General features: G+C 39.4%; 1 protein-coding gene across 1 annotated transcript; it reads left to right on the forward strand.

Annotated features, from left to right (window-relative positions):
• The first annotated feature begins 11149 nt into the window (after positions 1 to 11149).
• On the forward strand, positions 11150 to 12597 carry LOC117211019 (leucine-rich repeat extensin-like protein 3). The gene is made up of 3 exons (XM_033454573.1): positions 11150 to 11167; positions 11243 to 11750; positions 12005 to 12597. The coding sequence occupies exons 1-3, from the start codon at positions 11150 to 11152 to the stop codon at positions 12595 to 12597; spliced, it is 1119 nt and encodes a 372-aa protein (XP_033310464.1).
• The last annotated feature ends 488 nt before the right edge of the window (positions 12598 to 13085 follow it).

Below are 13085 nucleotides of genomic sequence, written 5' to 3' on the forward strand. Positions count from 1 at the left end.
ACTATGCGTCATGTTCAATTTCAACGATGCTTTTGTCTTCGAAATTTCGCTTCAAAGTGTGGTAAATCATAAAAGTGGTATAACTGACCGTAAACACGCGAGTGCGGTCGTAATTCTTTTCTAGTGGTACGCGACCACGTAGCTCCGCGACCAACCGTTTTTCAGTTTTCACTAGATGGAAGGTCATTGAACGTGTCGCGGTATGCTTATACAAACCGAATGGAACGAACGACGCTGACATGTCCATTGTTAAAGAGCAAGACGTTCGCGGTCTCTTAATATCGTTTTCCGCGTCCGCAATTGAGTTTTCACCTCGAGAATCCTCATTTTCATCATAAACGCGCATTAATGCTCCAAAGGCTTACATTTGTGGCTAGAGTCTTCTAGCATTTTAAACCTACAAAATAAAGATCCGGAGAAAGTCATAAATTTTACGAGCGGTTGTATTTTAGAGTTAAAACTTTGATATTTATTTTTTTATATGATAACAGGTATGAATATCAATGCCTCGAGCTTGATCGTACTTAGATCAAACATCAGTGTAAAGTCGTCAACAGTTGTAATAGATTGGTCAATCTGTAGCTTCCTTTCTGTTGATACAACAAAGTCGATATAATGCTAAATCAAGGGTTTTAAAGTGCCAAGATTGGAGAAGTTCAAACACACTCAATAAAGAATTAATATATTGAGTGTTATGAGGTTCAACTGCAATTGGCACCATTTTCTTTGGTATTGCAATGGGGGTCTCTGTTAACTATTTAACTCCTTAACCTACAACTACGGGCATAGCTCGTAGTACGACGATCGAGCCAAACGTAAATATTACGGGCATAGCCCGTAGTACGATGATCGGGCCAAATATATGTAATATAATATATAATAGCTTATTTACGTTTTCGGCCCAAAATTCTCGAACGTAAATCGTAGGTTAAGGGGTTAATAGGTACTATTCCATTTAATTAAAAGTGTTACAACACATTAAGCTTAATACAATTCAACGTTAAATTTCAATATTTCTTCATATTTATACTTTATTTTTTACAAAAAAACAATCCCTAGGAAAACACGAATTTACAAAGCTAGATTCCATGAAGAGATTCTTCTAATTCTATTGATTATACTCTCTATTGCTAAAGTCAAAACAAACCACGACGTCCAATCGATTTATGAACCATGACACAAGTTTGATGTCAGCGTATCTGTCAGCAGACCACACTCGAAGCTTCATAGGAAAAGAAAGAAGAAAAGGAATGGCGTAATCCGTAGACCTGCATAACAGTACCTCTCGAAAAGACAGGGCAACGCTTCTAACTGTACTGTTAACATCGACGCTCGCCTTCCTTTTTCTCCCTTTTCCCTTTTCGAGCCACTTTGGACACATATTATTCCCGCCCAGGAGTCGTTACAGCTGTTTTTCGAGTGCGGTAAAGGCCAACCCATTCTTCGATTGCAAACGGAACGAACAGAGCATTCGAGTTGTCCGCGACGCGACGCGCCGACCTCGGCCCCGCGCCCTTTCTTCTTTTTCCCGCTTCGCAGGACAAATGCGCGTCGCTTTTTGGATCGATGCACGGAATCTTAATGACATCCTCGTCACGTATTCACTCGCCAACGACACCGTGCACCATACGTCCCGTGGAACGACAAAGAAAACGTGCCACGAACGGTATCACGTGCGCGATACCTCGAACCGCGCCAGCTTTGTTTAAACCGTTTTATGCTCTTTGTGTGGGCGAACCGATGAACCATTTTCCGAGAAAATACATCTTCAATCATCGTTCGATGAAATGTTAATCGCTTGTTATTTGCTTGAAAATGTAAAAGGAAGCAAAGCAATTTTGTCACACTCAGGGTCAGATACACCGGATTTCTTATATAATATAATAATTTGTAAATCGAAATAGTTTCCTTTATGAAATTAAAAAAAATACAGTTATTGAAATTGCATCGAAACAAGAGTCAGAGGAGTTTCCACTTAAGAAGAGACTACACAGTTGTTTACTGGGTTACCAAAATGTGCTTTTGGTTAGATCTTTAAACATCTGGCATATATCCAGAAATATATTGCACTCAGAGACCTGCATCTCAACAACATTTTGGGACGTGACATTTCACGAGCACCCGAAGACAAATTCTGGAGTTAAACATTTCTTAAACTTCTCAACAGGGTAGAATAAAATGAAACACGTTCGAGTCGAAGCAATCTATTTATAGGATTCTTATGCATTAAAATTATAGCAAAATTAGTGTTATCTTATACACGACGATTTGAATATTTTTAGAAATAAACCAACCCGTCCTCATGTCGCTTATTTGAGAACGAGTTTTAACGATAAAAAATCCCTCATTAACGTTCAAAGTATGCACTATACAACGAGTACGCATGAAATTAATCAAAGGCTATAAATCACAACGATTGAAATTATGAAGTTCACTGTAACGTGTCGAGTATCGAAGACATAAATCTTCGAAGATCCGATCTATTTTTACACATCGCGGACAGTTCTGATCGTCATTAATATTCATCAAAATGCAACGAACTCCTGATACCTCGCAGAAAACAATAAACCACGCGCGTCGATCAGAATGTCTATTAAATTTGCTTTGTCTCATCCTGACTCGTTAAATGTATGTCAACCATTTGTCATTTACCATCGTGTTACTCGATCTTTTCACACGAGAAGCAAGACATTTTCGCGATATCATTTTTGACAGGCGCATTTAGCGTCGTTTCTATTGTTAACGCAAGCCTGAGAAAAAAGAATATTATAATAAATCGGAGTATATGAAACGTTTAGTGGAAAATCTTTTTTATTTAATAGCCACCTATTAAATTTTATCCTATTTTAACAAGCTATTTTTATTTTTTATCGATATTACAAACGAAACGCATTTAATTGAAGTTCCAAAGGTGTACACAAGCAATGAGTGGCGAATCTCCCAGAACTCCGCTTCTTTGGAGAGACATTGATTTATTACATCGTCCAGGAAGACCGATAAAAGCATCCTTTATGTCTATGTAAAAATTACAGGATGCAACGGGCACATATTACGGGCAGACGACCCACGCGTCCCTCTTTCAATGATCATCGTACTCGAATCCTTGTTCATAAAGTTTTACCGATAATTTACAGCTTAATATATAAACAAGATGCGAATAGTTTACACCTTTTTACTTTTTTCCTGATCGCAACAACCTATTCATCTATTCGAACGTTTTCCAGTTTTGCCAACAGCACCGCATTACCATCAAATTTCAGTTGCAATCTGTATTGGTTTTAATAACTAATAGATACATGTTGATTTCCTAATCGAATATTCCATCCGTAATACATATTTATATTAGGTTTTATTTACTCTCCTTAAAATAGTTTTGTAACGATCAAACTCGACTCGGAAAAATTGTCCTCAAAATTACGTAATAACATCCTTCTCTTCTTTATCTTCTAGCTTCTAATTCCCTTATTTTTTTTACATGCATAGAATAGATTCTCTTCGTGATTTCTTTTAATAGTAAACCGATCCTCTAACAGAGGTGTTTGTAAAAGGAATCATTATGGGTAGATATACTATAATTTATACTTGAAAAAGTATTCAGAAGAAAACACATAATCGAAACGCATCGTGTTCCATTTTATCTATTCACCATTTATGCCATTTATCACAAACGTAATCTTTTCTGCTATATTTCTCACATTTTTTTATATTCTTCTATTTAACACCCGATGAAAATCGTGATTTTTTTTTAATTATAAACGAAACGTATAAGAGGGTTATGGAAATTAATCGGTTCAGCGTCGAAAAACGCGTTATTTCCTGTAAATATTTTTCTTAACGAACAAAGATACTACACGCTAATTGTTGCGTTACATCAATTTTTTATGAAATGAGAGTTTTTTCCGAGAAAGGAGGTTAGAAGGATCATACGTGTGTGTATAAGAAAATAGAATGATATCCTTATTGATTTATTAAAACATCGTAAATGGTCAAAGATCAAATTAATAAATAAACGCAACTACTGCATTGTTATTCACAATGTAATTATTTACTTAATATCTCTTTGAAGTTATTTTACTACATACCAACTGCAGATTCAAATATTTCAATGCAACATCGAACCAGTTATCAAGGTCCAATCAAGGGAAAAAAATAACTCCACCATTAAAATAATTCCACCAGACTGTAACAAATTCAAGCCTTAATTACCTTGATTTTCATTAATTAATGTCTGTCCGATTTGCAATCGAGTGAGCAATAAATAGATTCGGCAGGTTCGGTAAATAGGGTCGAATCGAGCACCGGGAGGGATCGAAGCAGAGGGAAGACATATTGAATCCAGGTACTGCAACGTCATAATAAAACGAAAATGTAGGTATAAATCATCAACGTGTCGAATAATCAATAATCGGTTCAAATGGTGCACGTGGAACCAACCTGCCGATAATTCTCAAGCAAAGCTAATATTCCATCATGGGGTGGTCGTTAACTGACCTAAATTATTCGAATCATCCTGCAGCACAGTGCGTGAATCTTGATGATACAATTTTCCACTTTAAACTCCTGAAATTATGCCACCTACGTACTATCTTTCCATAACATCGAACAAATTTAGCGAATTCTAATTAATCGAGTACGAATACATCGACGTGTTTTTAAATGTGAACGCACGATCCAAAGACGCGTAACTTGTAACGATACTTTCTTTATACATAATTCATCCGCGTGGTATCGTCTGTTTGAATTGCTAACGAACGGAACATTTGTTAGCGCGTTAATAACCGTGAAACTGTTGATTAATTGCACCGCGGTGATAAAAGCAAGAAGAGTTACTGACAAGTGTGTGTTCCTTGGTACAGCGGAGGTTGGTTTTGGAGAACGACTTTACTTGCGCAGCGCGATGCAAGGTCTGACGTATGAAATTAGGGTGACAAATGACCTTGCAATTATTTTAATAGCTGTCGTATCTTTCATGTGCGTTTAGTTAACTTAAGTTATGCATTCAACGTATATGAAAAGGAAGAAAAGTAAAAAGGAAAGTAGTACAGAGAGAAAATTCTGTGTGGAAGGAAAAACAACAAAATTCGTTTGAAAAAGTACAGAAAATTGCACGGATTGTTTACAAAGGTTAGGAAATTGAATTGGTAATAATTAAGTGCTGCCCGTTTCACGTAAATAGACTGACGTTAGAGTTAAAGAAAAAGCGAAAAGTAACTTTCATTTAAATGATATATGCTATCAACGAAGTAAAATAGGATGCACGATGAATCTATTTAAACGAAATTAACGAATAATTAACAAAGCTATTTCCTTGAACGTGCAGCAAACTAAAACTTTCAAACAAACGTTTACCTCTCGAACGAAAATATATATACTCTGCCTAATAAAAGATGGTTCGAAGGATATAGCAGAACATAACAAAACAGACGTCGCATAATTACGATCATCGGCGAATCGTTATTTTGGCTGTCGAATTAATCAGTCGCAGTCAGTGAGCCGGCAGCATAAATCGAGAAGTCGTAAGCACGAAATTAAGAGGCAGTGATACGACAGCTAAGTTGTTCATTGACGCACTAGCGAACGAAATAAATTGCCACCGTAGTCGCGATCATTATAGGCTCGAACGTTCGCGAAGAGTAGGTATGATTATACGCGTTCATCCCACCCTGTTCCGTTCTTATCTTCCTCCTTTTCTCCCTCGATGGGGGCTGCTTGAATCGGTAGAAGAAGAGTTGGTTCGCGTTACTCGAGCTGTACCAGAACCTTGCCTGCTAGGTAAGGTAGCTAACATCTCGGCAAAAACTGGACGTTCCTCCGCTGCTTCGACTTTTTTCCTATCCTCGTTCCCCTGTCCCTCTTCCTAGCCGAACAGAAACCTGAGTTTTCCCGAGAGGATCGCAGTGACACATCGACCTGTCCGACGCGCAAACGTATAATCACGGGGAATCAGCTTAATCGCGGTCCAGGGGAACAAGCAACCGCTCTCAGAATCATTACAGCCAGGTTCTAATGAAAAGCTGATACGCCGGAGGACTCGTTTGACCACGCTTCTTCCTTCGTGTTCCTTTGTTCACATCTAACCTAGAAAGTCGAAGATATGCCAGCAACTCGATGAGATAGGACAAGTTCGACTTGATTCGTGCTGGTTGATCGTTTTTCACAATCTCGAGAGAGGATAGCTCGGTGGAGGAAGTTCGTCTGAAGATTGAAAATTCCTAATTAATCCCTTGTTGACTGAAGGAAGATCGTTTTCGAGGTTCGATGTTTATTTTCATTTTGTTGTTTTTTTCGAAAATCGTAAGTGCTTCTGTATGATCTTTACGGGTTGATAATGTAAAATGACGTCATTGAATATTCAACCGACAGTTATGTCAATAAATTAAAAGAATGGTAACAAGTTTCAACCTGTTAAAGCTGTTAATAAAAACCGATACTACTGACATAAAACGGATTTTAATTATTTCCCTCGTTTCGACTGCTAAAGATATTCGACAAGCGTTCTCAATTTATCCAAAGTGTTGGGGAGTCGAACATCGACAAATTCGTTAACGCCAACGCGGATTAAAATGCTAGACATTTTTGCCATATCAGCACCAAGTGAAAAGTGCATGCTCCTTGCTACATGGTCGAAGGAAAAATTAACGTTTTCGTATCTTTCAATTTACTGCGACCATAACCCTTCAGCGCGACGTATTAAACTGCACGTCCGTCCATTTAAAGTGTTCAGAAGATTCTTGGCAAAATTGTGTTGGCCATCTGGCATGCAACCGGTTGCCAGCAAGTGCCACGCATTATCGTCCACGCGATAGTAATTGTTGCAGAACTTCTCGTTCCCACTTCTTCGTTCGCGGAATCTCCACGCCGGTCTTTCCGAAGAGAGTTCCTTCGCCTCCAGGCGCACTTCCGCTATTTAGAATACTAACGTTCCATTGTTCTAAACGAAACGCACGAAACAGTTATAGCAGCTCTATCGATCTTTCGATTACAGCCATATTTTTGTTCGTTTATGTTTGTCGATTTCGTATAGAACTGCTTAATCGAAAGTGCCAAGACGGGTCTTGTAATATCAAAAAGTTTCAACTTCCTCGAAACTCGCACTGAACGAAATAAAATTCCATCACGCGCGAATTCAAGGCTAAAGAAAAAAGCAAGAACATTATTGCAACCATTGATTCCGGACAACACGATTCTTGCCAAAATGTTATCGGAGGTGGAAAGAAAAAAGAACTGGAAGAAAAAACGTAAAAAGATAAAGAATGGAACGAATCGTCCACTGGCGGAATATCGAGTTAATATTCAGCCGAGTTTATCCATAAACATCGTTTAACTGCGCGTAACTTCACGAGTCACCCCGCTAGGGTCTTGGGCTCGGAAACCCGCAATTTCTACTGGACAAGCACATTTCAGATGGGAATATTCGAGTTCGCAACACGTCGTACCGAAATATCGTCTCTTGGTATCTTTGATCATAATGAAACTTTACGAGGTTCATGGACCTGAAACAAGGATCGTGGTCTCTTTTACGCGGAGCATATTTAAGGGGTACTGATCAACGACGAGTGCAACTATGATTCTACAACGAAGACAATGTCACTGTGTTCGGAAAAGAATTCTTGTCACTTCCCTAACTGGTAATTTCTTCGTTTCTTGATGACAAAAAGTCGCTTTAAAAGCGATATGCCGGTATTATCGATTGGACCATCGAATTACAAAAAATATGGCACTTGGCACGTACAATATGTATAATAATTCAATTACTATTTTGGATCAAAAGCCTCGTACAAACCCCTCTAATTTTACATCATCAACACCGCACCCGATCCACCATTATAATTTCTTGTCGCTTTCATTTCACCACTCAATCCCAAAAAAGTCGAACTAATGAGAAACCAAAATCACATTTCTGATTATACCAGTTTAATACACTGTTATTGAAAGTAAGACACCACCATCGCTCACGCACCGTGATTAATTATAAACACTTTGATACGTAACATTTCGCAAGCTGAGAATTATGGTGTAAGTCAAAATGCATCGATATCGGTAAAGTATTAGGACGGATTCTGAATGAATAACCAATAAAAAATAATCATAAAAATCGTATGTGAAATCGTATTATCTCGCAAGTATAGTTGTCATTGTTTCATTTAAAACCATTCAGACGTAACAAACCTTATAGACACGTTCGAAGTGCTCTCAGCTCTCCTCGTTTTCTCGGTTCTCGCTGTAATTGCGATGGCATCGTTTTCGAAGGAAATAAAAGAAAAAGATGGTTGTCTTCCTGGCCATCTGGCGCATGGAAACCTCGGTATTAGGCATCTTAGGTTCTCTCGTGGCAATGGTCGCAGTGCAGTCGCTTGTGCCGTGAAGCAAATTATCCAAGTATACGGTATTTGAAATGAAAGTGGCTCGCTCATCTGTTTCACACTCGCTCTTCTCCATCTTCGATCTGTTTGGTGTTTACTTTTTAACTAGCTTTCGAGAACCGACGTCCCTTTCTTTCATCAGTCAGCCTGTCCGCCTTGGGTGGTTCATGGACCAAGCTACAATTCAGAGAATACTGTAAACAACTTCGTGTTGATTAATTCCTTCGTTGTGGACGAGGGTCGGTAGAGAGAAAGTTATTTGGGAAACTCTTTCCGCTGAGACAAAGGTGGAGAGGACACTTAAGAGTGTAGAAACGAAAATGAAGAGGATCGCGAAGATGCACGACTATTAAAAAGAAGAGGAAATGGAGTTATAAAAAAACTTACTTAGAAAAGTATTTTGACAGTACGTTAAGAACGATTAAAACAAACATTTGTTTTATATCAGATCATAATAATTTTCTATGCGTTTACTTTTCGCAAGATACAAACTTTTACAAAAAGAAATTAATTAAAGCGTGACTAAACAAAATATACAGCCGTTAAAGATACATATATATATAATACATCTATTACACACGAAGAACTTTGTTTTGACACAAATTAATTATCACCACTTTTTTTTTCTTAATTTACACCTACACACGATCCGTGCAGGCTTTCATTAAATGTAATAGTTTCTATGAATATCCGGCTGCGATTCCGCCAAATTAGAATACACATACATGTATCTATTTAGGTTAGCCGTTTTTTTTTTTTTTTTGACAAACGCGACACATTTAAAATTACTACGCTTTCAGCGATGTCTGAATCCTTGTGGTTGATATACCTCGATATACTGTCATTATCAGTGTTACATTTTTTATATAAATTCTACCTTACTAATCTCCATTTCAAATCAAAACTACGTATTTATTAGAATTTCTATTCAATTGAAATATCTTACGTTTGACCGATCATTAGCTACTAATTAACTTATTGAAACATACCCCGAGGCAGTTGAAAAAATTAAACTCAGAGATCGTCCTTTAAAATCATGAGTGATATTAGATACAAATGTAATTATCGCGAGTTCCAAAGGACGTGGAAAAAAGGCGACCCAAAACGAAGAGGGAAAGAGACAAGAAAAAGTTATAATTACCAGGCTCACATTCGCGATTAATCATACGAATAACAGGTTCGAGAATAAAAATCACATTAACCTACCTGTCGGCCGATAAGTTTGCGCAAGAAGATTAACGAGCCTCGTCGTCGGTGTTCAGCGAAAGTGCACAAGCATTTCAATTTGTCGCGATGTTTCGGATCAACGTGTGCTGTTACATTAGCAAACTTTTACGCGTGCATCGCGTCAAGAGCACGCAAAGCACGATAGAAGTGCAAACGAAGAAAAGGTCGCACATCGATTTGTTTGCGTGTGATTCGTTGTCATTGCATGTACAACGAAACAACGTATTTCGACGATCGAGGACGTACGATTAACTTTCTCGTTTATTTCATTTACGTTTACGTTTAATAAAATACCTTTTATATTTCATCGCTAGAAAACATTGCTATATGAATTGGAAAAACTCTTATCCAAAAAATAATTTCTAGAAAAAATCGTACTTTTTGCATCGATCTAACAATTGTTCACAGCCTGCTTACGCAGCTGCTGTCTTATCGATTCTTTCGAGAAGATTTCGCAACGTTTTTGATACTATGTCGACGTTGAACGCGATTTCGCACTGCGCTATACGATACAGAAATAAATGCACCAGGGTTTACAAGCGTTATTCGCGTTTACTGAATGAACCGTGACAGAATCGTAGGATTTGGTTGGTTCGAGTAATCAAGCGACTACTTACTTTGAGCGCAGGAGACGTTCATACAGGTCCTGGAGTGAAGCGTGTTTTGTTACGACTCGCATGATGAAGTGATTGATGAAGTGACGTGAACTTGCGTTAGATTGTAAATGTTGCCACGGTTCATAAGATCTAACAATATGTATTAGCAATTATTTTCTACGAAAAGCAATTTTTGTAACGTATAATTATAATAGTTCATTGAACAATCAATAAACTAATAGGCCGTCCGAAAAGTTTCTTTCGTTCTGTAAGGAAATAATGGATACACATTTTCCGTTTTATACTATTTTATCGAATTACGTATGATCCATTTTGCTTTATCAAGATAAATATCACAACGTTCGACAGATTAGATTTCATGTTTATATACAGAAGCGTTGTAAAAGACATATCTGTAAAAGAAAGACACTTTTCGGATAAAGAAAAATATCCATGGAAGGCAACGTAACCTAGGAAAATAAACCACGAAAACGTACCCCTTAAATTTTAATATACGATACTAACATAGAAAATAATTAGACGTTTCTTTGAAATGCCGGGCGTACTTTTAGCCCTGATAGTTTTATATAAAATTCTTTCAGAACCACGTGACTATGACGACACTGTGACGAATTAGATAAACAAGTATCCTTAGGTATTGCTAGTAAATTATGCGCTTCAAACTGCAACAATTTAGCGTTCCTTCTCTCATTGTTCTTACACAACGAGAACATTGAATATGAAAAGAGGAACAGCATGTTACAAAAACACCCTGCTCGAGGGATATAATCATCTTGCATGTAATAGTCCTCGGTGCGATTAGGACACGAATAATTTAATGGTTAGCTCGCGAGTATATTTTATGAAATCTTATGAAATAACGCGGTTTCGCTAAACAACAATGGGAGATGTACGTATAAAAGGCGTTGACACTTTTGTATTCCTGCTATACGCGAGTTGATTATGCGGGCATTAAAATGGGTACGTAGTTTCTTGAAAACAACTCAATAAGTATCACTCTGTGTTTAAATATTTACTAATTGTCCACATACGCAGTTGAGGATAGTGCTGTCGATCAACTGCGCCGCCGGAGAGGGTCTACGGACGGCTCGGCAAGCCGGATATACTTACAACATTCCCACGGTACCATTTACCTTGCCTGCACCTAATTACGGCCCACCGGCACCACCTCCTTCACCGCCAAGTTATCCCTATTCCACACCATTGCCACCATCTTCTAGGCCACCATATTCTTATCCCGCGCCAGCCCCTGCACAGCCGCGTTACTCATATCCTCCACCACCAGCACCTCCTCCGCCTCCTCCACCTCCACCATCTCCCCCTCGTCCTTCTCCAACACCTACTTATTTACCACCACCGCCGCCTCCGCCTCCGCCTCCGCCACCACGACCACCACCACCTCCACCACCACCGCCACCTCCACCTCCACCGCCTCCTCCAACACCTACTTATTTGCCGCCATCACCACCGCCACCTCCACCACCACCGCCACCTCCACCTCCACCACCACCTCCACCACCACCGCCTCCTCCAACACCTGCTTGTTGCCGCCATCACCACCGCCTCCACCACCGCCTCCATCACCACCGCCTCCACCACCACCGCCTCCACCACCACCGCCTCCACCACCACCGCCTCCACCACCACCACTGCCTCCAACACCTACTTACTTACCGCCGTCGCCACCGTCACGGCCACCACCGCCGTCACCACCTCCGCCTCCTCTGCCTCCACCAGTGTCGCCAACCTACTTGCCTGTTTCAACATCACCTCCGTCAATACGAGTTTCTACACCAGCGCCAACTTATCTACCACCATATGGTCAGGAAATCCAACAACTTTCTCAAGCACCCGTCACTTACGCATCAAGCACCGCATCTGCAATGTCGTCCAATGCGGTTAAAATAATTGGACCAGTCGGACCAACGGTGAATAATTACGGAGCATCTAACGCAGCATCGTTTGCAAGTTCTTCGGCTTCTAGTCCGACATATGACTACTCGACAGCGCGTCCCACGACTATTGGATACAATTATCCTACGCCAGCTCCTCCCGCCAGCTATCCTGCCCCAGCTCCTCCACCTAGCTATCCTGCTCCTGCTCCTCCATTCAGTTATCCTGCTCCAGCTCCTCCACCTAGCTATCCAGCTCCTGCTCCTCCGCCCAGTTATCCTACGCCAACTCCTCCATCTAGCTATCCTGCTCCTGCTTCTCCACCCAGTTATCCTGCCCCAGCTCCTCTACCGAGTTATCCTGCACCAGCTTCTACTCCGACTTCAAAGTATAACTATTCTCCCATCTCTAGACCCAGTTATTCTGCATCCGCTCCTCCACGTAGTTATCACGTAATACCACGCCCTGGCCCACGTTATCTACCTCCAGTCTCTTAGACTAGTTATCCTACACCAAAATCTCGACTTAGCTATCCTGGTTCAACTAATTTGGTTGAGATCCTCGACCTAGTTACCTTTTTCCATCAGAATGATTATACCGTTACTTTGCTGTTATTTAGTAAAAATAATTGCAGATTCTTCCTCTTTCTATTTATCCTAAGGTCGCTTCCAGTTAGAATTATTCTTTATATACCAGCGTATTTGTAATGCAATTATAGATGATATAAAATATAAAATATGCATTATTATTGTTGAGATCAGAACAGAATTTACTATATAAGGTTTTTACATTTGTAACTGTAAAAGCGTTTATTCTTTTTGTGCTCGTAATATGTAGGTGGTTTGTGCAAAAATTTAATCGCATGTGATGTTATACGTATCTATGTAGTCTTTCTTACAATATATGCGAACTTTATAAATTCCTTAGAATTTTCGTCATTGTAAGATAGAACTTTTGTATCCAATTAATACAAAAATCAAGACAA

Source organism: Bombus bifarius, unplaced genomic scaffold, assembly GCF_011952205.1.
Source record: "Bombus bifarius isolate JDL3187 unplaced genomic scaffold, Bbif_JDL3187 scf7180000008214, whole genome shotgun sequence".
Taxonomy (NCBI): Eukaryota; Metazoa; Arthropoda; class Insecta; order Hymenoptera; family Apidae; genus Bombus; species Bombus bifarius.